This window comes from Polyodon spathula, chromosome 2 (genome assembly GCF_017654505.1).
Source record: "Polyodon spathula isolate WHYD16114869_AA chromosome 2, ASM1765450v1, whole genome shotgun sequence".
NCBI lineage: Eukaryota > Metazoa > Chordata > Actinopteri > Acipenseriformes > Polyodontidae > Polyodon > Polyodon spathula.
The window spans coordinates 33,964,305-33,989,952 of NC_054535.1; the positions used below are offsets into that span (position 1 = coordinate 33,964,305).

General features: G+C 37.9%; 1 protein-coding gene across 15 annotated transcripts in view; it reads right to left on the reverse strand.

Annotated features, from left to right (window-relative positions):
• Window positions 1-25,648, reverse strand: part of LOC121295531 (ankyrin-2-like) — a 239,531-nt gene that overhangs the window by 31,709 nt on the left and 182,174 nt on the right. For 6 of the 15 annotated variants that reach the window (XM_041220297.1, XM_041220326.1, XM_041220318.1 and 3 more), the window contains 13 exons: window positions 25,317-25,415; window positions 20,377-20,449; window positions 19,775-19,831; window positions 12,825-12,966; window positions 12,500-12,511; window positions 9,611-9,713; window positions 8,758-8,861; window positions 8,403-8,414; window positions 7,075-7,110; window positions 4,285-4,509; window positions 2,070-2,168; window positions 674-828; window positions 93-304 (listed from right to left, as the gene is read on the reverse strand). In XM_041220297.1, coding sequence (XP_041076231.1) covers window positions 93-304; window positions 674-828; window positions 2,070-2,168; window positions 4,285-4,509; window positions 7,075-7,110; window positions 8,403-8,414; window positions 8,758-8,861; window positions 9,611-9,713; window positions 12,500-12,511; window positions 12,825-12,966; window positions 19,775-19,831; window positions 20,377-20,449; window positions 25,317-25,415 — 1,329 coding nt within the window. The remainder of the gene's footprint in view (window positions 1-92; window positions 305-673; window positions 829-2,069; window positions 2,169-4,284; window positions 4,510-7,074; window positions 7,111-8,402; window positions 8,415-8,757; window positions 8,862-9,610; window positions 9,714-12,499; window positions 12,512-12,824; window positions 12,967-19,774; window positions 19,832-20,376; window positions 20,450-25,316; window positions 25,416-25,648) is intronic. The other 9 variants (XM_041220335.1, XM_041220307.1, XM_041220368.1 and 6 more) reach the window with 8 other exon arrangements.

Genomic DNA, 25,648 nt, shown 5'->3' on the forward strand with positions numbered 1-25,648 from the left:
CCCTTATGGTCTTCCTAGGCATAACATTAACTGGTCAAGGGACTTTTAATTGCTCTGATCTTGGTAAATATAACATAAACCACAGAGCTTACCTGAAGGCCAACTCTGATCTTCTTGGTCAAGGCCCCCTCAGGGAAGACTGCCTGGACCTGTGGCACCACAGTGCTGCTCAGGACCCCTCCATCTGGTCCAATTAGGTTGCTGTCTTGTTTAATTCGAGACACTACAGCAAAGTACTGTGGGAAGTCCCTGGTGATGATGCGGCATATGCGCTTCTTCTCCAGTTCCTCTGGACTGTCTAGCTCTGAAAGATGAAAAAAAAAAAAAAACAATTTGGTCAATAACAAATGCAGTTGTATTGAGACTGTATTACAATAACATTAGAACTATAAGCTTTTATTATTTTACAATGGCTTATCATTGCCTACAATGAATTGTTCAATGATAACCATTCACATATTTGTGTTTGGGTACTTTTTATTTACACATCCTAAAGGATCCTATTAAGAAAATTTTAACTCATGTTTTATTTAAAAAAAAAAAAAAAAAAAAAAAAAAAGTCTGTTTTAATAAAATAAATACATTTTATGCAAATGGAACTATATAGACTGCTGTAGGCTTATTAACAACAATCAAGACAAGTTTCACGAAATTTAAGCAAAACCCCAGATACCTTCGTCCATGCCATTCAGGATCTCGTTCAGCTCCTCCTCCGTGAATTCACAGTGGTGTTCCTTCCAGCTCTCTCCAGTCTCACTGCGCAGCACCACCAGCTCCCTCTCCTTCCCTCTCAGAGCTGCGAAGTGGGGGATCTCCACTATAACCGGCCTGGGGCAATGACAAACTCATAATAAGAAACAATGACACAGGGAATGGGCGTTCATTCACTTCACAAATAGGGTGGTAAGACCTGGAACAAAATAACCTAAAAACTTGACAGTATATAATAGTTTATTGAGGATTTATTTGATTAAGTCCAATTTGCCTATTATGAAAAACTTAACAGAACAGTTGCTCTATAAATGCAACACACTTTTTTGTTATTATTATTTGTTTATTTAGCAGAAGCCTTTATCCAAGGAGACTTACAGAGACTAAGGTGTTTGAACTATGCATCAGCTGCAGAGTCACTTACAACAACATCTCACCCGAAAGACAGAGCACAAGGAGGTTAAGTGACTTGCTCAGGGTCACACAGTGAGTCAGTGAGTGAGCCGAGATTTGAACTGTGGACCTCCTGGTTACAAGCGCTTTTCTTTAACTGCTAGATCACACCACCTTTTATTTTTGCAAATGTTGTTTTTTTTATTTTTTTTATGATTTTCTGTGTAACATGGTCCTCGATTACAAATGTGATTCATGTCAACATATTATTGATGGGTGTGACTGAGGCACAAGAAGATCTAGTCACTTCCCCACAGAATTAATTTGAGGCAAAGAGGGCTGGAACTTCTTATTTGTACTAACCATTATACCACATTGTTCCTATGTGTTCCCTATTGAAGTGGAAAAGTCTGTTTTAACACCCCAAATATTTAAGAATTCAGCAATGACCCAATGCACAGCAATGACTGTGTGGAGTTACCAACACGTAGACATTAAGGTCATTAGTCACAGGGTGAAATATCTGCTACCCCATGGGCTGCATGTGTGGATGATACAGACCATAGCTGACACAAAATGGATTGTTTTTGACAATATTAAGCGATGTGACCATACTGCAGAACCTTTTATGCTTGCAAGGTCATACATTTGTTCCAGGCTCTACAACACCACATTATGCTGAAGACTATGCAAATTAATGTCTATGGGAGCATCATGCTAAAACTAAAAAAAAAAGCGGTAACAAATTCATAAATAATTTGTGAACAACACACATTGCACTAAAACACATAAAGCATACCACAAACAACTATACTTGCCAGTTCACCCAGAAAAAAAGAAAAAAAAAAGACACTGAACGTATACAAAAATATGAGAAATAAAAGTGGGAGAAACAAAAATGTCACAGGGGGTGAGGAGAATAGGAGGCCAGCGTCCATGGATTACGTTCTGTATGTCTCTCCTACCCAAGAAATTTTGTTCCAGATGGCCCAAGCTGGAGAATTCGGCTAACCAAGCTTTCTCCCTCATTAAGAGGGGGAGGGGCAGTAGGAAGATGCAGTTTGCTGAATGAGTCCAAAGCAGCAGTAAAAAAAGAGAGCATAAATTGTCCATTGGTTTTGTTATCAGCAAATGTTTCTTACAAACAAAGCAGCAATGACCAGCTGCATAAATGATCTGGGCTGTCATGTGGACCCGTGACAATGAGCGTGCAGCAAAGCACCTAAATGTTAAATTCAACCCATTGGTAGGAGTTCAAATAAAATGGTCCTAGCCAAGAACCGGTTTTCATAAAAAGGACAAGGAAAAAATAACCTCTATCAACCATTGCTTTACATTAGCCTTTTCTGGCATAACAAATACGTGTAGAATCCCATTTGAACACCTACCCATGAAGCATCATTTGGAACATGACCCAAAACAGACAAATGCATAATAGCTTCATACCTGCAATAATAGTGAGTGTAATTCCAGCTTTTCTTCCTTGTGACAATAGGAAGATCTTCAAAGTAATTACTTCTAGCTAATATAGGATATTGATAAGCTATTTTTTTTATCCAACTTCCTCTCTTAAAAAAAAAAAGAGTACCTGAACCCTTTGTGAATGTGATAACATCATATAGACAGCATCTGTAAACCCCACAACTCTCGACTATACTGGACTATATTGCACCTAATTGCACCATTACTTGCATCAGCGTGTACTTGCAATGAATTGCTCTATACCTTGTCGTATTCTACTACTGCCTTTAACTATAACTACTTCTTGTATCTTGTATTTGATTTTACTCTTACAGGTATCTGTATTCATATTTTTTGTAAATGTCTTTATTTGAAATCATTCTCATCCATTTATTGTACTTAATACATGCTTTTACTGGCTCTTACTTGTGTAAGCAAATACTATATGTTAACTGCTCTTAAATGTAATTATTTACTGTATTCTTTAGTTTGCTCTTATTTGAATGTGGTTTAATTTGCTACCGATTTTATTGAACTTTATAACTGTTCTTATCTGTAATATGATACTCTGTAAAGTGATATTTTGTAAAATTATAAGGCTAAGGGTATCTGCTAAGAAATAAATAAATAAATACATAAATACATTAATAATAATAATAATAATAATAATAATAATAATAATAATAATAATATAATAATAATAATAATAATAGAGTACACCCTGTATTAAAAACCACTTGTGTAAACAGATCACTCTGATGAGTTTGTTTGTACACTCAGTTACACTCTTGTTAAATTCACTTTATACAGTTTGCTGTATACATCTGTTTAAAAAAATACCTTATTGAAACAATTATTTTAAATAATTGCAAATGGTGTGCTAATTGATGGTTTGTCAGAACTATAAATGTGCACTAAGATTTGCAGAACAAATACATTATTAATAATGAAATACTTATATCCTAATTAAACATTTTCTTCACAACACGTGTTAGGAGGTGTACTCCAATTATGTACCTGGAAATTGAAAGATTTATTCTACTTTATATAGAAGTAAAATGAAAACATATATCAAAGAAAGGCTAATTAAATGCATTGTGGATGTACACGATCTGATGTGCAAAAGTTGTTATTTTATGTCTGATATTGGAAACATACTGTTGGTATACCTGCTAGTCACGAAAACCCAAACTTACTCCCATATGCCACTAGATCTTGTGTAAATATACACATGTCTGTTATGTACCCTGGTGGATGTGTGTTTATGGAGTAAGGTATTTAGTAATTTCTGAGCTATTTACTGTAACACTGAAAACATAAACTTAACAGAAACTATTCTTCGGTTTTATAATCTACACTTCATCAAAACTGCCCATTGAATTTACAGACACATAAACAGATCTCCCAAGAATTCAATCAGAAACTATACATTCAGTGGTAGTCATGAATATTGAAAGTTGTATCAGTTGTATCACCTATTATATAATTGAAAAGCAGATAAAAGCACCAGGATTTAGGAATATCTGTGTCTGACAGATGTGAAGATCAAATGAAGATCTACCAAAACACATTTCATACTATTTTGCTATATATTGAAATAGTAAAACGTTTTACAGTTTGACCATATTCTGGTATTTGGTGATTAAACATTCATGACCAGGACTATAAATCAGCTAAAATTCATTTGTACATTCCATAGTAGTGTTGGCTGATTCCTACCCGAGGAACTGAGCTCCAGATGGTCCCACCTCGATCAGCCTACTGGCCAGACCCTCTCCCTCCACCACAGGGGGCATGGTGGCTAGTCGGTGTCGCTTCACCAGCCGGCATGTGACCCGTGTCGGGGCAGTGCACTTCCGAGGGGGGATGATAATACGTAGCCCATTATGACGGCAACCTCGCATGGCTCCACCGCGGGCATCCACCATGAAACTAACCAGGAAGCTGCGAATACATAGACAGGGCTTATTGATACATTCACTGTGACCATTAACAGTAGTTATCCTGACTTTTGTTGCCCAATAAATAGGCAACTTTTCTTATAGATAGCATTGCCCATGCTTTGCAGAAAATGTAAGGTTTCTAAATTCTACAGGGAAGGTAATTTGAGTTAAATCAGCAGAAGCAAAGCAGCTTTACTTTTGGTTGCAGAAGTTAGTAGAAATAACTGAAAGTTTTACCTCAAGCAAAATAGTTTCCTTTCTATTCCACCCTATTACCAAGTTAGGCTCCAGAAAGGACTTGAGGTTCAACAAAGCTGAATATTCTAAGCAATTTGCTACAGCCAGATCAGCCAATAGACAGCACAAGGAATAGTCACTCGTTCCAGAGTTGCTTGAACAGTGGTGGTAGATCACAACATGCAGCTGGAAGAAAAGTTTCTGAAATTGTTCTGAAACTTTTTACATTTTATTTTTTGCTGTGTGTGAAAACGGTGAAAATATTTTTTGAAAGTATTTAAACACATATCTTATTAACATCTGTACCTTGTTTCTTCACATGAAAAAGTACAGTAGATAATCAAGACCTCCATCTACTGTACATGCAAATGTACAACTAAATGTAACAGACGGACAGGTTATTCCACCTATCCCCATATTCTTTTACTCTCAATAAGTTGTGTATGGACTTGCTGTGAGACATGCTCTTAACCCTATACTGTATTGCATGAATTACAATAATGTTATTGGAGTATGAGGTCATAATACAGCTTCTGGGGTTAGGGTATGTATACTATCTTGCAATAAAGGGTTAACTTATAATTCACATATTTCTTGCTTTTTTTTTCAATACAATAAAATATAACTATATTAAACCAAGTACAGTACTCAGGCATGATCTCAAAATTTCAATTTTACACCCAGTGACAGAATTTCTCTATAGACCCTCATGCAAAACTCATGTTAAAAGCACATGGTGGCCACTTTTTAAGCACATCATGCAGCAAGGTAAAAAGATGAACCCTAGAAGGGCCAAGCCCTGCTGGTTTTTAACTGGATAGGAAAATACACATTTACATGCAGATTTTATATTGAAGCTAACTATATATGGTTGATTTTTGACCTATAAAGAGTACATGTTCATCAAATACCACATATGGGACATAGAAACATAGGACACAACACTCAGTACTGGACTTGACTATGTCAGTTTAAATTACACCATGATCTCATAGGGGTCAACACCAGTATAAAATGCCAGTGACATACAGTATGAACTGACAACAATAACTTACTGGCAAGCACAGGCAAGTCAAATTATTTAATGCACCTAGCATTCTTGGTCGACAAAGCCTATTGCATCACAGTTGTTGAGACTGCTAACTGAGAATTATAAGTACAAATAAATTTTTTTTAATGTTTTATGCCTATTTGTCGAATTGTTTCAAACGATAAAGTGAAAAGGACAACCCTTCCTAGTGCTATTCTGAAGATATGGTCTTTTAAGTTTTCAACAGCAGATTGTATTGAGGAATAGTGGCATAATCTCCACACTTTTAAATCATTCTCAACCAGCGTCTGCCAGAGAGCAGTGTGGCATGTAAACACATTAAAGAACAAGTCTGTGAAATGTGTACATAGCCAGTTTAACAACTTGACCTATTTTGGGATACCCACAGCATTTTCTGTGGTGCCCAAAGGAGGAAAGTGGGACACACAGCATTCCATAGTTAGTAATGGTTTGCAAGACAGAAATTTATAGTAACTTTTTCACAAATGCTTCAGGGCTGTCGTACCCATGTCATTAATTGCAATTTAAAGGAGCTCTAACCCAGTCTTAAATCTATTTTCTAACTTCCTAATATAAGCATTAGTGACATTGCCATGGGTCTGCAATTTATTATATTAAACATAATCAGATTATTTGTTTGTTTTATACTTTAATTCAGGCACAAAGTTGTAGATCAAAACAAATCTGTTTCATCCTGGAAGCAGTTGCAACTTTTAATTAGAACCTGTTGTCTTTGAACTATCTACAAATTCTAAACTGAATTATTAAAAGAAAACAAGCAAAGAACCAATTCAATAAATAGAAACATTGATACTGTAATATAATAAGAGGTAAGAAAATGGGTGTTTAAAACAGTTAGGACTCCTTTAATAGGATTGTATTATGGTGTATTATAATACAGGAGACTAATGGGTGACATATAATTGAAATTACAGCACAGCAGATTGTTGGCGTAGAAATTGGATTCTAATGGGATTGCGATTATAAACTTGCAGAAAAAAATAATATGGAGGAATAAATTGTTCCTGTTAATGGAACACATTCTGTCATCACGGAAACCCTTAGAATGTGTATGCTGTGCGGCTACTGTGGTAATTTAATCACCTAATGGCGTTTTAGTACTGTAAATCACGTCAACACAACTGACCAAATTATCCCAGCATTAATTAATTGTACTCAAAAGCGCTGAAGCATCCCGAGTCGCAGAGTGATAATGAGATTACAAAAGGGCAAAAACAGTATAAGACATTAAAGAAAGGCCATGGTGCAGAGATTCACCTGCTGTTGTCATGGTCAAGGCATGGAGAGGAGCGGCTGAAAACAGAACAGAGACTTTAGCACAAGAGGAAGCGAGGAGAGTGAAAAAAAAAATAGGAAACTGAAGGAGAGAGACTGAAATATGTGACTGGAGGAAAAGCTGTAAAAACTAAAAAAAAAGATATGGTTTATAGGTTTTATAAACATAATAAAAAGAAAACGTATATATAAATAAACAAGAAATAATAACCTACAGTACCCACTTATCTACTGCTTTGGAATTAGTTCAGAAAGTATAATAACAACATAGTGTAAATTCAGAAGATTCTTGGTTTAAATGGCACAAATAGTTTTTGTAGCAGTTTATAAGGGGAGGGAGGAGGGTTGGTTTTCAGGGTTGATTTGTGCACTTGGGTGTATTGTAAGTAATCAAGAGTTCAAAGTAATGATTTAGGCCCATTTCACCAATGGGGACTGTTACATTTAGGTTCAGGCTTGTTTTTCTAAGAAACACCTTCTGAATACAGACAGGTTCAAAAGAGTAAATGACCTTGTTTTACTTTTAGAAATCATTATTACAAATATTATATGTACAGGCCACAAATATAATTTGAATAGATGTGTAAAGATATTATTTCATGAATGATAGGCACAAAATACCTTACATATGACAAATTAACTTCAACGATAATCCAACAGTACGATCTTAAATCACATCAATGTCAATATCTACCATGCGCCTGAATTACCAAGATCTTTATGCCCAAATGCAATTTGCACCATAACTTGGGAAAGAAAAATCAACTGATCAATGTTTACAACATCAATAAAAAAGACTTTAGACATACAATACCCTAACTGATTCTTCTAAGTTGTTTCGACTATTTATTTAATTTGTTTGCATTTTGGTGTAAAGACAAATCAGGTCACATGTACCCAAGTACTATGATAAGGTCCAAGATGGTTTTAAGTTGGTAATTTGTGATTTAACCCCTATTTGTACAAGCTTAACACCCAGTGAAGTGAAGGACATGCCTTATATTATTCAGTCCTTTGAGCTTGGCCTACAGATATGGTATACCAAATTATTTTCTAATTCAGCCATTCAAAAAGTTAAGAGACTAACACAAATAACAGTATTGTGGTGTGTCATCAAAGCCTGCCCCCCTTCGTTAGGTAGACATTTTAAAAGTATTGCAAAATGTCAAATCATATTTTTAAAAGTTTGTGCAAATATCAACCCCTGATTCAGAAATCATAATGAATAATGAGTGCACTATGACATTGAAAGTAAAACAAAGGTCTGTGTCAAAACGGATGTGGGCTATTCTACAAGGAATAATAATTACCACATAATGAAACTTTTTTGTGGTCCACGTTATACCCAGAACAAAGTGAAGAAAAAAAGAGGTTAGACCTTATATGAGAGGTCATCAACATAAATATTGATGAAAAGCATTATGACAAAAGGCTGTAACATTGAAAAATAAGTGTATTACATGCAGACAGGTTTTGTAATGCTTTACAATATCGTCCAAACGTAAGTTGCCTGAAGTAATTTAATGTTACAAACTTAACCTGTGAGAACTCCATATTAAAACACTGTAAGCTGTAAGTCTTTTAAACAAGTACAGTGCACTGCAGCTCAATAGCTTTCCCCCACCACACCCCCTGTTGCTTCATGCTGTGCTTTTAGTTACCTACCCTGAGTGAATTGGGCTGGAAGAAACAGCCACATTGTCCAAGTTCTCGGTACACCAGTTAAGGCGGTATGAGTCCTTTTCAGGCTCCCTGGCCAGAGCAGACACCTAGTGGGTAATAAAGGTGTGCTTGTTAGGATCGGACTGAAATGCCCCTATTTGAAAAAGTTAGAAGCAATGAGCCCAGTAGCTTAGCTAAAAGCTACATTCATTTTTGATTCTATGAATTTACAGGATAACACTGTTCTTAAACAAAAGCGCGACTTTTATGTTGAGATGTAATATACAGTACAGTATATATCTAAATATTTGGGAAAGAGGGTTGGATAATAAAAATAACAATTTAAATTGTTACTATAAGCATTTGTTATTGATTTTCATGCATAGCTTAAAATAAATGAAACCCTTATTTTAAAACATGTATCTAAGAAACACAACCACCCTTTAAACATGTCTAAGATTCATAACCTTGGACATCTAATGTTTTGCAGTAATTAAACATTCTAAATATTCATTACACATTCTAAATATTCAATTTGTGTCTAAAATGTTCCTGTTAAGAAACACAAAAACACAGACTATTTTAACATTCCTTTACATCTATTGTAAAAAAAAAGAAAACAACACATCCTATCAATTTGAAAGAAACTTTTTTTTTTCCAGTGAATACCTTTTCAATCTGAAGAACTGAAGGAGCAGCTTGTTAAGTTGCTGGCTCACCATGGGACTCTTAGAAGCAGTTTAGTGCATACCAAGTAATAAAGTGCTAGCTTCATAACCATGCTGGAAAAGACTGTCAGATTTTACATAAGGTTAACACACTGTGAAGCAGCTGAAGTAGAGGAGGAATGACATACCTGGTGGTTGGTGGCAGCGATCATGTCCTCGATCATGGCACTGTCCCTCAGGTAAGAGCCTTGACTCAGCGTGTGGGACCTGTCTGAACTGAAGGACCGCAGGCTGTTGGGTTGTCAGGTTGCCATGGAAATGTAGTGGTGAGATGATGGGGTGGTGGATGTGGGAAAGTGGAAAAAGCTTGCTATTAGCATAGTATGTAATTTCCAGGGGGGTGAGCACTTGAATGAAAGAAACTTGAAGGGCTTGTCTGTCCCTGCCAGTGCTGGTGGCACAGCAAGAAACAAGGTAAACTATCTACTTTGAAAACAGAAACTGCTGTACTACCCTACTATACATTTTGAATTTGAACAGCACCACACAATTCTGCAACACTCCCTGTTGCTGATATACATTTTTTATATTTAATATCTTGAAGTTTTGATGTATTCCAAAATGTGTTTCACTGTACTGTATTTTGCTTAAATCTACCAGCAGTTTACAGTACCAGTAACCTGAATGCTGAGGGGTTCCCAGATTACCACTCTAAATGTTTCATTCTAACCCCTGGAAGGTACATTGAGGCAAGCTCTGGGCAGCCACGTTCTTTCTGCATGTGTCCTACTACTCTACAGCATATCCATGGTGCCTAATAAAGGAACTATAGACACAAAGTGCACCTCACAATCTAGGAAGAGAGCTAAGGAAAGCTAAGGAGTATAGCGGTGGATATGTACAGTGTCAGGAAAAAGTTTGTGAACGCTTTAGGATTTTCACATATTTCAAACCTAAAATGTTATTAGATCTTAATCTATGTCCTAATACTAGATAAAGATGATTAAACAAATAACACAAAACATGATACTTTTTCAACATGTATTTATCCACAACTGATTCAAAATTCAATATCTATGTGTGAAAAAGTATGTGAACCTTTAGATTCAGTAACTGGTAGCACCCCCTTGAGAAGCAATGACTTCAACTAATCATTTCCTGTAACTGTTGGTCAGTCTCTCACGTCAGTTTTGAGAAATTTTGGCCCATTCATCCTTAAAGAACTGCTTCAACTCTGTGACATTTGAGGACTTCCTTGTATGGACAGCTCGTGTCAGGTCCTGCCACAACATTTCGATGGGGTTTAGGTCTGGACTTGACTAGGCCATTCTAAAACACGGAATTTCTTCTTCTGCAGCCATTCTTTTGTAGATCTGTTTGTATGTTTAGGATCATTGTCTTGCTGCATGACCCACTTTTGGTTCAGCTTCAGCTCACAGACGGATGGCCTGAAATTCTCCTCTAGAATCTTCTGATACAATGCAGAATTCATGGTTGTGTCAATGATAGCAAGCCGTCCAGGTCCTGAGGCAGCAAAGCAGCACCAAACCATCACACTCCCACCACCATGCTTGACGGTTGGGATGAGGTTCTTCTGTTTGAACGCGGTGCTTGGTTTTCACCAAACAGGCCAAAAAGTTCTACCTTTGACTCGTCTGTCCAGAGAACATTGTTCCAGAAGTGTTGTGGATCATCTATGTGCTCTTTGGCGAACTTCAGACGGGTAGCAATGTTCTTTTTAGAGAGCAGTGGTTTCATCCTGGCTATCCTTCCATGAACACCATTCTTGTTCAGTCTTTTTATTATAGTTGAGTCTTGAACACTCACATTAGCCAAGGTGAGAGTGGCCTGCAGATCCTTGCATGTTACACTGGGGTTCTTTGTTTTTCCTTGATGATTTTCTGGTTTGTTGCTTGAAAGATTTTGGTAGGATGACCGCTCCTGGGTAGAGAAACTTTCTCCATTTGTAAATTAGCTGTCTGACAGTGGATTGGTGGAGCCTCAAATCCTTAGAAATGATTTTGTAACCCTTTCTAGTCTGATGAGCATCAAAAACTGTTTTTCTGAGGTCCTCAGAGATTTCTTTTGATCGTGGCATGACATGTTTCCACACACCTGTATGTTGAAGACCAAACTCACAAAGTTTCTGATCTTTATATAGGGTGGGGCCTCCCAAACTCACCCCTGAAGATCTACCTAATTATTTAAACACCTGATTCTAATTATCCCCTTAACTGAGCTGATAAAACCAGGGGTTCACTTACTTTTTCACATACCCCGAATCTTAATTATTCATTGTTTGTCTAATTCATACATCGTTTTGTTTCAAATGACATGGAATTGGTTAAAATAAACCCTATTGGATATTTGAGAAAATACTGGTTTTGATTCAAGAAGGCTATCATGGTAAAACTATGGAATTTCCATAATTATCATTGGGGTTCACAAACTTTTTCTCGGCACTGTATGTGCAGGGCAGGGATGTACAGTTTAAAATCCCAGGTATTAATGTAGGGTTGTCCAAGTGTTTGCCCTACAATATAGCACTGTGCTAGCAAACGTGGATTTGCTGCGAATGAAACGTGACATGCCACTGTATCGCATGCACTTGGAACTCTAACCAATGCAATCTGAATACATGTATCTTCTGGCTTTGACTTCACACAAGAAGATAACATTTTCTAATTCATATAATAACAGAATTGGGAATTTTAGACTGATAAATCATTGGCAGCAAAAAAAAGTTTTCTCTCTCGGATCTACTGGTATTACTTATGTTAACCTTTATTAAGTTCTTTGGCTGGAGTACATTGACAAGGCAGTGAAGACAGTGGATTGTGTCCTGTATTGTTGCTGCCTACTTTATATCATGCCATGACATGTATTACTGTAATGGCTCTGATATGATTCAAACACAAATAATGGAGAAAGACATAATTATGCTATCTACTCTTCCGAGTATGAATATAACTGAGAAAATCAAATCTTTATTTTACTCATATCCAGCAACCACAGTAGCAAGTAGATGAAAAATCAAAATGGAATTTGTGCAATAGACTATAATATAGTTTACCTACCTGTGCATGTGACTATGGAAGCATAATGAAAACGAAATGGGAAGAAAATGGCAAAATAAAGAGAAATGTAGAAACACATACATATACATTTGACATTGTTGCACTCAAATTTGATAATCTGATTCAAAGCTCTAAACAGAGCTAAAGGCAGTCTATTTATTTACAGTCAAAACACCATCACCTTTCATAACAGATCATAACAGATTTGTACAAATGTCATCCATAGTAACAGATTATCTAACATTGCTTTGACATGCTCCTGGCATAGGCTGAATTACATGAAAAGAAGAGGGAGAAATTTTAAGGATGAAATGTCAATAAATACCTTTCAGATCGGCCTCCTTCTAAGCTGAACCTCAAGTAATTCATACCATCCAGGTACTGGCCGGGTAGAGAGTCATCTCCAAGCTCTTTGAGATCCTCTGCTCTCAAATACTCTCCTCCATCCCCAGTCATTGTATCATCACCTTTGGAGAGGGAATAATGCAGTTGATGACTTATTTAGAACACCTGCAGCCTTGCAAGTGCAAACACTACCCAGAATTTACATCACCATCGCAGCAATCAGTGGGTGCCAGATAAAAAACACACACACATATCACTGTTTTTTTTTTTATTTTATTTTTTTTGGATTGAAGGTTTTTCTCATCAATGGCATACACTTGTATTATCAAAATGTATATACTGTAGTCCCAATGTATAACATGTTCTCTCTTGCATGAAGCATTCTCTGCTTCTACTACTGTTGTCATAGAAGACTTTGACTGCTGCCACTGACTACTGCTCTTAAAAAGTGACTTATCCTTGTAGGCCACTGACTACTAGCAAACTGCAATATTAATGAGCCAACGTAATGAGATGTTTTGGTAAAACATAAAATAATATTTCTCCACACATACACTGCTGTGCAGAAGTCTTAGACATGCTGCATTTTTTATGAGCATCAGCAATTTACTCAAAGCCTCCACTAGTGTTTTCTAATATTATAACAACCTTGACTTGCATAAAGAAGGAAAACCATTGAGTGAAATAGCTTGCATCACTCGATTTTCAAGGTGTGGTATCCGAAGCATAATCAACAATTACAGAGAAATCATCTGTAATTGACAAACCCAGGACTGGAAGACCCAAAACTCTGTCTAACAAGGATGAGCAATATTTGAAGGTAATATCCTTAAGGAATAGATAGAAGACAAGCACTGAATTGATAAAAGAAAGAGGAGAAGGCACAGATGTCATTGTCCATCCATCAACTGTCCAAAATACCTTTGACCATTGTCCATAGTCCAATTTCTGTGTTCTTATGCATATTTCAGCCTGTTAGTCTTATTCCCCTTTCGTAACAGATGTATTCTTATTGCAACATATCCTTTAAGTCCTGATTTCAAGAGTGACTTTCGTACTGTTGATGGATGGACAACAACACCTGTGCCATCTGCCAGTTCTTTTATCAATTCAACACTTGTATTCTTTCTGTTCCTTAAGGACATTATCTTCAAGTATTGCTCATAACTTAGACAGCTTTTTGGGTCTTCCAGTCCTGGGTTTGTCAATTACAGATGATTTCTCTGTACTTTCTCTGTAAGTTATTTCATTCAGTGTTTTTCCTTCTATATGCAAGTCAAGGTTGTTATAATAATAGAAAACAATTTTGCACAGCAGTGCATCTGTGACTCTGATGCACATTACACAAATGCATGCTGGTCACTAGGGATATGTGGGTTACATTGTGGACTGGGATACTAGCTGGGCTTTAGTTATGCCATCTGGGAGTCAAAAGTGGATATACAGTACACAAGGCTGACTATGCACTCCCTATAAACTATTTGACATTGGGACAGCACTACTGTATGTACACATATATCTGACAGAACATTCAGGAAGAATACAAGCAAAGGACACCAAACACTACAGCTGATAGCTATTGCAAATGATTTTAATGCAACTTCCATTTTTTAGATCCTCTCATAAGTTGTTTTCTGCAATACATGGCTGTGTAAATCTTTACTTTGATATGAATGCACACCATTCTGAGGACATGCAATGCAAGAGGTGCAGTAGAAGTGTGAAGCTCAAATGAACTCTCAACTACTAATGCCACTCAGTAATTCCAAAATAATAGTTGCTATTAAGCTCTAGAGCATGGCTGCCACTACCGCAGAGGTAAAATCTCAGCAAGAAGCAGGATGCTCTATAATACTGGGAAAAAGGAATTAAAACATACTGTAAATTGACACTGGACTTCTGTTAATATAATATTGGCTTCCTGAAACAATAAATGTTAAAAACAAAATAGGCAACTTCAGTAAGTTAATACAAAGATCATTTGGCAGTTGTGGTTTACATGCTGGAGAAAAAAAGAACATCAAGCAACACAGCAAAACTGTTCTTTTAGTGATTTTAGTGGTTTTAGTGATTGAACCATTACTGTGAAAGATATTGAATATTCATGAAAGACAAAGTTCAGTTTAGTGATTGTGGATATTGTCATATTCACATATACTAAAAATGAATGGCACAACCATCTGTTTTATTTCTTTTCATTGAAAGTATAAGTACAGTAGTTTGTCTCAGGAAACCTGATAGTATTCCTTTATATAACCAAGATAAATGTAATATCAATACAGATCACCCCAATCACACAGAAAGTAGAATGGGGGAAAGCCAAACCAGACAAACAATGCTGCCTGATATCACGACTGCCACAATCACAAATATACTGCTGTCTCTTACAATACAAATACACATGTACCTGCTGTTTCTCATAATACAAATAACACAGTTCTCACGAGGTCCTGGACCTCCCTCACTTGGAAGCAGATTTAATTTTCACCTTTTTTCTCCCGGTGTGCAGGGGAATAGCATTACCACGTTTCTATAAGTAAACAACAGCTCTGACGATGACTTCCAAACACAAGTTGTCTTTCATTCAACTATTAGCCGGCCTCTTGCAAGCTGTCCCTAGAAACCAGTATCGCTGAATCTAAAATAGAGTATGTTGGGGAGCCAAGGTGCTTAAACAGACCTGGCTCAGGAAATAAATTAGCTTTGGCCAAATGTGCAAGAACAACAGGACCAAACACACACAACAAACTGATACAACTTAAAAGTAAACTTATTTAATATTGCTATTCTAACATTCTTTTTGGCATACACCCTGTCCGTATTTTTCTGAGAAGTTTCCAGACTAATGTATCTGTTCTGCTGACATTTTTAAGTAATATGGTTCTTCTCATTATTAAGCTCCGTATTGACAATTTCTCAATGATATTTAAATCAGGTGCATTTGGTGGCCAGCCATTCATTCGTTAACCTGTACAAGGTACCCTCTTAGCCACATTAATCAAATCACCAAAAAGGTATTTTCCTGATTGCAACACTAAGAGAATGTTGATAGCTTGCTAAACAAATTATCTTTAAACTTCTACACAGATCTTCGTATTAAATCCAGTATTGTACTAGGTTCTTAAAATATTTGCCTTTGTGAGTGCTGACTAACTTCCATTTTAGTGTACGTGTTAAGGCAGGGGTTCCCAAAGTTCGGAACGCGAGGACGTTTGGTGCGGCCCCCCAAAGACCACCCTCAACCCCCTCCTCCTCTCCTCTCTGACCATTTACTTTATTATTACATTTTCTGAAAACTTTCAGAAAAACTTGCTCATGTAATTTGGGGGAAATTATTAATACACAGCAATCAAAGTTCATAAAAAAATCCCTAACAAGCCAATTTTATTAATTAAGTTGTTACGGTCATTATATGTGTACTGTCCCTTTAAAAAAAAATAATGGCACCTATAGTGCACAGTAGATTTGCCGTGCTGAAGGAAAATAACATGGAGCTTCCTAATAAAAGAAAAAGTGCTTCTTATTTTCTTAAATTATTATTTTGTCGTCTCCTATCGCTTTTCACAGGGGAAGATGCTCAAAGATTGATATCAAGACGTGAAGGTACCATCCAAATAATGTTATTTTATGCAAGAAACGTTAAGGTTCAGGATACAGGCATTTTTTCTGTTGTAGATTTTATTTTATTATTTTAAGAGCAAAACTGTATTCAGCTTCTACTATATCAGGAAAATGCTTTGTACAGTATTGTAGTTTTGGTATTCAACTTGGAACTTTTATTGGGGAAAGTACTACTGTAGTAACAGTACCGGCTACAGTTTAAAATTGTTACTGTTACATTTCTTTTTTGTACAGTGTTTCTGAATAAGACTACAGTTAGGCTACAGCAATGTAATGGGAGAAGATTTATGAATAATTAATGCTGCACTTTAAACATAAATGTGTGATTATTTTGTTGACTGCAGAAAGAAAAATAAATAAAAGCATCAAGGTAAAATACAGTAAAGTCTGTGTTTTATTTCTGCACATTTACTATGGAAATAGCTCTAAATGTCCACACCATGGGGGAATTGACATAATTTATTTAATTTGAATTTTGTACATCTCAAACTATTTGTATTGTCCCCAGAGATCTGAATTAAGCGGAGTTCACTGTACATATATTAAGCTCTTAGTGAAGTGGTTAGTTGTACAAGTCAAGATGCATTCTGCCTCACTACCGAAGAATAACCCACAAAAGAGTTTAATTGGTATAGTTTGAAGAGTACCTGTTTCGGTATTATCATCTTTTAATTGTTGTGACCAGGACAATGTAAGATGTGACAGCATGATATTGGTGCTCAAACCTAAGCTGGTTGTGGCACCAAGACACAGAATAAAATACAAATACATTTCAAAGCTGCTGGTGTTGCAGTGGTAGTAATATATATATATATATATATATATATATATATATATATATATATATATATATATATATATATATACATTCCTAATTTAAATACAAAAATGTATAGGAAATAAAAAAAGGTATGATTTGGGACAAATTTTGGTTTCATGAGTGGTACATTCTCTTGTGCAGCAACCTCCTGAAACTGGCTCTCCATCACCAAAACTTTGGGAATCCTTGTGTTAAGGTAAAAGTCAGAGGGCCTCATTCACTAAACAGTGGTAACGTGTTTTGCATGCAGTAAGCCCCTTCACTTTGTACACCAAGCAGGCAACCTAGCACGTGGGAAAAAGCATGTGGAAAAGTACCATGTTAGAGTCATTTAAATATAATGAATAATGCTAATGTGTGGAAATGTATGCAAATTACGTCACAAAATACTGCGAGGGAGGTATTGGACATGCAAACCATATTCACTTAAGGTTGTCAACCTTACTAGGTGCCTCAGCTGAAAAGTACAGCTTTTAGGGGGGCAGGGCAAAGCCCTTCTTGCATATTTGTTTTGTATTATTATTATTATTATTATTATGATTATTATTATTATTATTATTATTATTATTATTATTATATTATTATTAATAATAATAATTATGTGTTTTTTTTATTTTTTTTATTTAGTCGTCTTCAATTTTTACCGCGGTTTTTCTCCCCAGTTTATTGTGCCCAGTTATTATCTGTATCCTCGGCTCACCGCTTGCAAGCCCCCCGCCAACTCAGGGAACGGAGGCTGGAGCATGTGTCCTCTGAAACGTGCCAATCCGTCATTTTACACACTGCGGATCCTCAGCGAGGCCACCAGACCTATAGTGCCGGAGGCCAACGCAGATCTGGCAGCTCCACTGCAGAACCACAGGGGTTGCTGATGCGTGGTGAGCCGTCGCAAAACTCAGACGACCTAATAAGGCGGAGTAATCCCTAAACGTACTCCGAAGCGTCCCTACCCGGACAGCGCTCGGCCAATTGTGCGCCACCCCCTGGGAACTCCGGGTCACGGTCGGCTGTGACATAGCCTGGACTCGAACCTGAGATCCCCAGGATATAGGGCACATCTGCACTACACATGGAGCGCCTTTACTGTAGTTGTTAATGTTTGGCAAGGACAAGTGAGGTGCCATCCGCCATGATGTATTGTTTTTGTTTTAAATACCTTGTTTGAATTCGTGACTGTCGGCTAGTAATTATTAAATTAGCTGGCAGGGCACACATAACAATTCTACCTGTGCAGACTATGGCAGAGGGGTAATGAGATAATTAATAGCTAGTTAATCCCTCGGTTATGATATAAAAGTCCTGCAGCTTTGGCTGCAAGTGGTAGGTGTTCGGAGGAGTGAACAAGAGCGAGGAGAAAAAGGAAAAAAATAAAAATAAATAAACATAGGATCAGTGAAAGCGATCTGCCCAGCCTGACCTGTGTGTTTGGTGTTTTGTGTTGTGTTCAAGATTTGTTTGTTTAAAGCCTTTATTTTGCTCTGTGAGCAAGTGTTTTTATTTGAATATTTCATTTATTTTTGTTATTTAAAAATAAACACTTTCCACTGCAGTCCTTTCCATTTGTTATTGTTTCTGCATCTGGCCTGACATCACCACTCTACCAATCCTGTCACACCCCCCTACACAAGACACAGAGGAGGCACACAACATGGCCAGTGGGAGAGTGGTGAGAGAACATGTCATCCACAATTATTTTCAATGTAAGTACACGTTATAAATCAATGTACAAGACAAATAGAGGACATACTTTGCGTCACACACTTAAATACCAATGTCATACATAAGTGCCGAGTTAGCATGGGCAATGGTGCCACTCAGAACTGTGTTTACTTTTTCTTTCAAGTGCCCTTATATATAACAATTGTGTGTGTTTAAACCATGTGCATAATTCTGTGTGATGTGACAACTTGCAAATTAATAATTTAGCTCACTTGTGCATATAATTAGCATAGTGAATAGTGCGACTGCTGCTTCATTTTTTGCGCACAATATGGTTTCCCCCTGCCACACTAATTCTGGGCATTTACCACCGTTTAGTGAATGAAGCCCAGAATCTGGTAAATCTTATGTTTTACCGGTAAGTGTCAACTTATTGGTAAATGTCTGGAATTATGAAGAAATGTACTGCTTTTCAGATATTTACCAAAGCTTATTGGTAAAGGCACTTGGTTATTCTTGACATTTACCGGTAAATGTCCAAAGTAAAGCGTTATCGTGTTTATTTTGGACATACTTTTGTTGAATAAAGTGAATGTTTTATACTTGAGCGTACACTTGAAAAAAATTAATCATAATGTCTGGTACTACAGAGAAAATAAAACAAGTTAAACATTCATGACAAACAATAACATTCCATGTACTGAATAAACATCATTAAATTTAGTACTGCAAAAAAACCAAAAAACATGCTGTTATGATTAGACACAGGGCAAATGTTTTTTTTTTTTTTTTTTTTTTCATAACCAGAGGAGCACTGAAAATCTGTATACCTTCCAAGTCGATAGATTCTCCATCAGTAAACTGCTCATCATACAATTGCCTACGCGCTGAACGACATACAATGTACATTTAATATGAGAGTAAAGGACATGACAAATCCCATCCAATCACGCCAACCCTGTTCACAACAGTGAAATAAATCTCTACACAGTAAAATACTGAAACCATTATTCATTATGGACCCCCCACGAATGCATGAAAACTGGATGTCTTGTGAGTTATAAATACAATTAGAGGTTTTTTTTTCAATACTACAGCTTTTTATCACTTTAAATATATAAATAAATAAAATATATATATTACAGTGAAATACATAGCAATTCAAATTGCTTTTTCCACTTTACTGTTGATATCAATTTCCTCATTTATTTATTTTTTAATTCAGTGTTTTTTGTTGAAATGCATTTAGAGACAGTAAACATACTGAAACAAATACCTTTAGAATGCTGTCTTACAGTTTTTTTGTTTGTTTGTTTGTTTTTAACATACTGTAGCAAGGAACATAATCATTAGTGAACACAACTTTTTAGCCTAATACCAACATGAAGACACAAGCTGATTGCTTCAACAATAGAATATACTAATGACTCACCCTCCTCATCTGATACCTCCAGAACCTCAGTCATGGTCTCAGGTACATTCAGCTTGTGTTTTTCTGTCACCGTCTATCAGGGGAAGAAGGGGAGAGATTAAAAACCAAGGCATTGTTGTCTGGGTCAGTGAAGGCAGCATAGGCTGATTCCAGTAGTTCTTTGCATTGTGCAGGGATCTCTGATGGTTTCGCAGTGTGGTATATTGTTTAAGTGTAGCTCAGGCATCCTCACTACTGTGTACTGCCCATATTAAGGCAGTAATTATACAGCTACAGAGTTTCTATTATTTTGTGTATTAATTCTGTAAAAGCTTGCAACAAAAGTAATGTAATAACGCTGGTCACAGATAAGTATATGCCTGCCACAGGTCAGGTATTTACTGAGCATTTTATGTCAGAGCTGCCAATAGGTCCGTTTAGGGAGCAATGTCCTCGTCCCGCCTACCGAGAAAATAAGTCACTCCGCTGAGATCACGTTCTCTTTTGCATCGAAGCTACAAATGTGAGTGATGCGACCTTGCAAGGTTTGTTGGTCATCTTCTCTTTCAGGGAACTGGGGTTAAAACTATAACCTAACATTCTCTTTCAATTAGAAGACGACCCACAACCATGCTTTTGGGAAAGTATATCAAAGCTGTCACGATTATCTTTAAACTTCTACACAGATCTTTAAATTAAATCCAGTACTGTACTAGGTTCTTAAAATATTTGCCTTTGTGAGTGCTGTCTCACTTCCATTTTAGTGTATTTGTTAAGGCAGGGGTTGCTAAAGTGCGGCCTGCGAGGACATTTGGTGCGGCCCCCTTCCTTTCTGACCATTTACTTTATTATTACATTTTCTGAAAATTTTCATAAAAACATGTAATTTGGGGGAAATTAATAATACACAGCAATCAAAGTTCATAAAAAATCCCTAACATACATTTTTTTTACATGTTTTGGATCAAATCTGGACCCTCTCAAGCCAATTTTATTAATTAAGTTGTGTATGTGTACTGTCCCTTTAAATAAAATAATGGCGTCTATAGTACACAGCAGATTTGCCGTGCTGAAAGTATATCAAAGCCGTCGCAAGGAAGTGTGAGCGGACTGCAGATGAGGGATGCATCGCTAACATTAAATTAATGTTTGTGGTGTGAGTATGCAACCTCAAATACCCTTGTGCCTATTGAAGGCGGAGAGGGATCTACCACATTGATTCGGTAGAACCTGGTGAATGTATGCGGAGTAGCCCAGCTATCTGTGGTACAAATATCAGTCAGTGAAGCTCCTCTAAAGAGGGCCCAAGACATAGTCACTCCTCTAGTAGAGTGCGAGGCAACTCTTCCAGGTGGGGGTGGACGCATTGGTTTATGCAGTCAAAACTGTGTCTACAATCCAGTGGGACAGTCGTTGCTTCAAGAGGGCTTGACCCAGGGTCCTTTCACCATGACAAACGAAGACCTGGTCAGACTGACGCAGCGCTCTCGTTCTATCCAGAAAACATCTGAATGCCCAAACTGGACGGAGGGAATTCAATCTCCGATCCTCCTCCGAAGAAAAAGGAGGGGGATGGAAAGCCTCTAGTTCCACTGATTGATTCAAGTGGAAAGCTGTAACCACCTTAGGGAGGAAAACGGGGTTCGTGCATAAAACCCTATTTCCATCATCTCAAACATGCATACAGGAGCTGTGCACCGACAGAGCCTGTAGCTTACCAATCTGCTTTGCAGAGGTGATGGCTAATAAAAAGGCTATCTTCATAGAGAGATATTTCAACTCTATGGAAAATATAGGCTCAAATGGGGCCATAGTGAAAGCCTCCAATACAACATCTAGGCTCCACTCGGGGAGGACATCCTTTTAGAAGAGTGTAACCTTTGAGTGTCTTTTAGAAAACGGGTTGCTGGGGACATTGAGTCATTGGGGACATGGCATGTCGATATTGCTGCTAGGTACACTTTCAGTGTAGAGGGTGATTTACCCTCCTCTAGCAAGTCTTGCAGAAACTAAAATAATTGCTATAGGGCAATAAATGGGGTTATGATCTCTGGACATATACCAATTTGGGAAATAGCTCCATTTATAGATGTACAATGACCTTGTGGATGGGGCCCTAGCATTCTGCATTGTACTGCCAACTGTGTCTGAGAGCCCTAAGGTGGACAGACGGTCCTGTTCAGGGGCCAGACCCACAGATGGAGTCTGCCTGGTTCTGGGTGCCAGAGAGTGCATCTGACTGAAGAGATCCATGTGTAGCAGGTTCTTCCAGAGCTGGCCTTGCAGCAGCTAGCAAAGGTTTGCAAACCAGATTCTGCTGGGCTATTTGGGGGCCACCAGGAGAACTGTCGCCTCTTCTCTCTGGACTTTCTCTAGGAAGGGCGGGAGCAACGTTATTGGCGGTAATGCATACAAGAACATCCTGGGCCACCGCAGCGGTGGAGGGAGGACCATAGGGTGCAGTGAGTCATCTCTGCTGTCGTAAAGAGATCGACTCAGGCCCTCCCGAAACATTCCTAAATTCTCCCTTGAGAGGAGGTCCGCCACCCAATTCACTACTCCACATAGATGTACAGCCCGGAACAATAACAGATTCCTCTTTGACCAGGTCAATAGCCAGAAGGCTATGCAGTGCAACCCCAGGGACCGAAGCCCTCCCTGGCGGTTGAAATACGCTACTACAGACATGTTATCTGTATGGACAAGGACATGTCTCTTCTGGAGCATTTGAAAGAAATGCTGTAGAGTGAGGTGAACCTTTCACAGTTCCAGTGCATTTATATGCAGGGATGTTCAGCAACCCGACCAGTTGGTGCGTCTGTCATCATTACTTGATGGCTGTGGATCACTCTCATCCTTACGCCTTCATGCAGGTGAGAGGCTAGCATCCACCAGCACAGGGCTTCCCAGCATATGCGAGACACAGTCAGACAACGTGTCTGACATGTTGGGATGTAGCCAGAAGGCATTGAGCCAAGCTTGAATTGGGCGCATGTGTAGTAACCCCAGATGGATGGCTGACTAAGCTGCGGCCCATCAAACCCAACAGTTTCTGGCACAACATCAATTGTTCTGTCAATCCCTGCTGAAACAGAGTTACACAGTTGTGAATGATGGCAACTCTGTCATTTGACAGGTAGGCTTGCATTGTAAGGGAATCCAGCCGGACACCCAAGTAAACTGTACTTTGCCCCTTTTGGCCTCGTTCAGTCCAGTCTCACCAGATGCTCCGTCACAATCACCGTGTGGGCCACTACTCCTTCCTGCGACTGGGAACAAATCAACCAGCCATCCAGGTAGATCAACACCCTGATTTCTTGCAGCAGCAAGGAGGCTAGGATGGCATCCAAGCACTTTGAGAACGTGCAGGGGCAAAGAAGAGACGGAATGGCAGCACGAAAAAAATCAAAGAGGTGAGTTAATGTATCCGTGTAGTCTACTTTACAGTGGGCTGGAATCAGACCCAGTGGAGGAAGCACACATTGTATCTGATGTTGAGGCGACTCAACAGCAGCTGTGGCAGAGCAGCGTCCCGGTGGAGGGGAAGTGACAAGCCAAGACTCCAGCAATAAATTGCAGGGGAACTAACAGAAAACTTGCAGTGACTTAATCACACAACTGGAGAGGTTAGTTTACCTTACCATCCTGATTGTGAGAAGCAAAAGAGAACGTAAGCTCCACGGAGTGACAACTTATTCCCTCATTAGGCGGGACCGAGGACATCACGCCCCTGAAGGGCCTATCGGAAGCGCTGACATAAAATGCTCAGTAAATACCTGAACTGTGGCAGGCATATCCCAAAAGTATGGTTGTTGGTCATCTTCAAATTTCAAGGGAACCACGCTTGAGGTAGTGACTGAATTTAATTATTTAGTTCAGTGTTTTCAAAAGCTTTTAGGATTAAGAAACACAAAAAAGATTACATTATTAGTGATTACAGGCAATGTATATTAAAATATGTTTATAGTCATACACATTCAAAATTATTGTTTGTATATGTATTCAGTAAACAAGAAATATTCTAATAGCATTTAAAGCACATATCTTTAGTGTGTCAGACCTAAATAAATAACCAAGGTTTCATTCACTCACTGTGATACATCAGTAGGACCCCATACAGTATGTAGAAACAAAAACAGGGTTGTTTTCTGCTTTCTAGATTGTTTCATTTGAATTCAGTTACCTCATTTTGGTTTTAATGATTCTACGGGCTCGTTCTGGCCAAAAGAAAAGCCAGACTAAAAATAAACACATTTTTTATGACTCACAAAGAAGAATCAATGTTATGAATTTTAAGGGAAATTAGATTGTACTGTTTTCATATGTTTTTTCCTTTCAATAGCACTGGGAGTTCACCAGCAAGGATTTTAATGCCGTCATCTTATCTCACTTTATTATTAATTCATAGTCAGATCTATTTATAAAACTCCATCTAGTCAGACCTGCAAGCCACCCCCTCAATCTTTCTCATCATTCTTCATACCACATCCAAAAACATTGCAAGCTTTTCAACCTTATTTTTCTTATCAAAATTATTCATATGTCCGATTGGTAGTAGGAACATAATTGTCACAGTTTTCATTGATATTATAAAGTGCTGTCCCTGCTTGCTGGATGTATGCATCACCTAATCTGATAATGAATTTACTTACAAGACGGCCAATGCACAATGCCTCTGTCAGAGGTGTGAAGTGGATTTTTATCACCAGCAGAACATATGTATTTTATACATATCTTGTAGGGGAGAAAAAAGTAGCAATTTTACTAGTACAACGACTACGATTAGTACCACTACCACTAACAATAAATAAATAAATAAATAATAACATAAAGAAAATGTTTGTTGCAGTGGATAGATCTGGGGTAGGTGTCCGTCATTCTTAATTCCCAAACTATCGCAACACATCATGTCAGTGCATCCTAAGTCCACAGAAATATCAAAAGGAGGGTGCAGTACTCACAGTTGTTGTGGTGATGACCTCCTCGGTTACCACTTTCAAAGTATCGACCACCGAGATGTATCCGAGACGCCTGGCGATGGCCAGGGCTGTGTTGCCATTCTGCGGAGAGAGAGGAGGCCGCTTTAAACCAATGAGCAGTAGCTCATCAGGGCAGTGCATTGGCTTCCTTCTCAGTGAGAACAAGCCCACAGCAGCTCACAGCAGAAAAGAGGATACAAGTCCTAGCCTGACTCCCTCTTAAGCAAACACAGAACATGACCTTTTCACCATGCAAATTCAACTGCTTCTGCGTTTACTCACTACAATTTACATAGATTAATTTCATATTTAGA